This window comes from Limulus polyphemus, unplaced genomic scaffold (genome assembly GCF_000517525.1).
Source record: "Limulus polyphemus unplaced genomic scaffold, Limulus_polyphemus-2.1.2 Scaffold1873, whole genome shotgun sequence".
In the NCBI taxonomy this organism is placed as follows: domain Eukaryota; kingdom Metazoa; phylum Arthropoda; class Merostomata; order Xiphosura; family Limulidae; genus Limulus; species Limulus polyphemus.
Window position 1 is genome coordinate 151,535 of NW_013667483.1, and position 3,563 is coordinate 155,097.

General features: G+C 29.2%; 1 protein-coding gene across 1 annotated transcript in view; it reads right to left on the minus strand.

Annotated features, from left to right (window-relative positions):
• Positions 1-3,563, minus strand: part of LOC106465218 (FERM, RhoGEF and pleckstrin domain-containing protein 2-like) — a 61,198-nt gene that overhangs the window by 23,124 nt on the left and 34,511 nt on the right. Inside the window, exons 15-16 of the mRNA XM_022393076.1 lie at positions 2,583-2,716; positions 1,108-1,189 (exon numbers count right to left, since the gene is read on the minus strand). Coding sequence (XP_022248784.1) covers positions 1,108-1,189; positions 2,583-2,716 — 216 coding nt within the window. The remainder of the gene's footprint in view (positions 1-1,107; positions 1,190-2,582; positions 2,717-3,563) is intronic.

The following is a 3,563-nucleotide window of genomic DNA, read 5'->3' on the forward strand; positions in this document are numbered from 1 at the left end:
CTAGATCTTCAACGATACACAACAGTTTACCATAATCTAGATCTTCAACAATACACAACAGTTTACCATAATCTAGATCTTCAACGATACACAACAGTTTACCATAATCTAGATCTTCAACAATACACAACAGTTTACCATAATCTAGATCTTCAACAATACACAACAGTTTACCATAATCTATATCTTTAACAATACACAACAGTTTACCATAATCTATATCTTCAACGATACACAACAGTTTACCATAATCTATATCTTTAACAATACACAACAGTTTACCATAATCTATATCTTCAACGATACACAACAGTTTACCATAATCTAGATCTTCAATGATACACAACAGTTTACCATAATCTAGATCTTCAACGATACACAACAGTTTACCATAATCTAGATCTTCAACAATACACAACAGGTTACCATAATCTCCAAACTAGGAAAAGTTTAAAATACAGGTATCTCGGCAGGTTATAAAACAATATTCTTCATATAATATGAGCTTTTATGTAATTCTCTTCCAGCTAAAAGAAATTTGAAGTTACAATCCATATGCATATTATGAATACACAATAGTACACAAATTTATATATACCTCAAACTATATAAAACAAGGAGAAGCAGCATATATATATAAATATATACACACACACACACAAAACTTTTAATACACTTAAAAACCAATTAAAGCATGTGTGCAATCAAAGACAGGATAATGGGGGGGGATATATTATAAGACTGTAAGATATATTATACATGACATTCACAAGAATTAAGCCAGACTTAATTTTAGTTCAAAATCTTGGCTATGCATGGGGACATTTTGAGGTGCTACCTTTATGTCATGATTTTCTCAACAAAAAAAAAGAAGAAAAAAAAACGAACAGCATATATATAGTTCTTTTCTTTTATGCTTCCTTTAATATATAATAGATGTAAGAATTTTAAATTAATTTCTTTTAAGTTCTGCTTTGTTTACATTTTCTTTGAAAAACCTATTAGTTTTATATATAACATTGCAATGAATAAATTTTTATTTTTCTCTTACAAGACCAGAAACAATCATTGTTTATAATTAATAGTTCACATTATGTAACAATTTACCTCTATCATATGACTATTTTCATATAAAATATCACCAACTCCTGGTTCGAAATCTTCAGAAGGGGGAGTACACCTACCTTCCCTATATAGACGTATTGCATGATTATTAGTTCACAAATATAAACCTTATGGTAAATATTACATATAGTTTCATCTATCTCATTACTGAAAGCCTTATTTTGAAACACACCCAGAGATTAACTAATTTTTAACTCCAACATAGTTCTAAGTTGTTTACAGCTTTCCACAAATGATAGAAAAACAATCTTAATTATTATACACATATAACCCCTAAAGAAATCTTCCCTTTTCAAAGTTTAAACCTTTTAGAGGCATTGAAACAGTCTAGCATACAATTCTAAATGAAACAGACTTTAGATATATTAATTAAATATTTTTTTTATACACAAGTTTCACAGAGAAAAAAGTTATTTACTACTTTTCATGATAAAAACCAATCAAACTTTAATAGTGAAGAACAGAATAAAGATGTCCAATAAACAATGAACTTACTGAGTGAATCGAACAACAGAATAAAGATGTCTAAAAAACAATGAATTTACAGAATGAATCAAACAACAGAATAAAGATGCCCAAAAAAACAATGAATTTAGAGAATGAATCAAACAACAGAATAAAGATGCCCAAAAAACAATGAATTTATAAAATGAATCAAACTTTAATAGTGAACAACAGAATAAAGATGCCCAAAAAACAATGAATTTAGAGAATGAATCAAACAACAGAATAAAGATGCCCAAAAAACAATGAATTTAGAGAATGAATTGAACTTAATAGTGAACAACAGAATAAAGATGTCCAAAAAACAATGAATTGAACTTTAATAGTGAACAACAGAATAAAGATGCCCAAAAAACAATTAATTTACAAAATGAATTGAGCACTTGAAAAAAATTATTTGAAAAGAGTACAAATTTAAAAATGTAGAACCATGCCTGACATTAACTTGCTCACATGAATAAACCTTAACCAAGTGACAGACACAACTTAACAAAAATTAGTAATCACATTAAGGTTATCTTTCAGGATTCTCTGATGAACTTGTACAAGTGTGCATGAATGCAGGTTAGAGAGTATTGTGCTTTAAAGCTTCTATCTGTGCTACATTGAACTTGTAGCCAGAATTGTTGCCCAATGTGAGCATACGTATTTATACACGTATTTAATAATTTTAACATAATGATTCATATTTATTAAAGTATCAAGTTATGTATAATACATGGCTATGATATGTGTCCAGATAAACGGTCTATCCCTTGATGACTAAGAAAAACTCAACTTGTCATGTTTAATGGACGAGTGTTTCATAAGAAAAAAAATACAAAATTCTTATTTTATTGTACTTGTGTATTTAAAATTATCAAAAGCCATTGAAGTTTTAAGAATTTTATCTCAAGGATAATAGCGAAATCTAATTAGCTTTACTTATTCTACAAAAAAAGTGAAAGTAATACCAAGTGGCCAGTCGCTGCTCTAGTTTCCTCAAAAAGGTACACTGAAATTCATACATGGGGTCAAGTATAGAAAACAGGTGCGCTAATGTATCTGTAGGGATTTGATCTTCCTTGCTGACTTCATCCCGAAACCACTGTTAGACGAACAAACACGATTCAAAACCACCATATTAAAACATTTTTAACTCTTTCACTGCCGTGGGCATAGAAAAGATACACACTGTATAACCCTTGTTTTAGCCTTGAAAAATATGTTATTGACCACTTGTAAGTTTGGAATTTTGTATCAGCATGAAGAAAAAGTATCCCCTTCAAAATTCCCAAAAGTTTACTTGTTTCAGCTTTCAGATAAGTAATGGAATATTAAAAGGTGTGTATTTTTTTAATTTTTACTGGGTATACACAAATAAAGCTGGCACTGAAAGGTTGTATGCTGTTTATCTATAAACATGGCAATTAATAATACAAACTTTTTACTAATAATTGATCAAAGTTACTACTTAAAAATCTATACTTACTAAGATTTTCTTTAAACTGGTATACCTAGGCACCTTTATATGTTCAAATCAAGCCTTGAAAGCAGAATATCAAGTCCATGGAAGTAAAAAAATGCTGTTGTAAGAGTATTAATCAAAACAACGTTATAGCAATTCCATGGTCCATGTTGAAGGGGATTCTTCCACTTCAAGGGTACAAGGTAAAAAAATGGAAAACTTACATTAGGTTTTGTATTGATTAAATACTTTTGATGAAATCAAGTTGAACCTCAGAGTTAAGCCTTGTCATATTCCACCCATACAATATTTAACTTTGATGGCAAGTTAAAAACAAAACTAACACTGTTTAATGCCAGCAAAATATAACGAAATAGTCCTAACAATTATAGTATTTTGGCACATGTGTATAAAGTTAAAATCATAAATAATATTCAACGTTAAACTGGTACACAATTAAAAACATTTTATTTAGGCCTATCTGAGG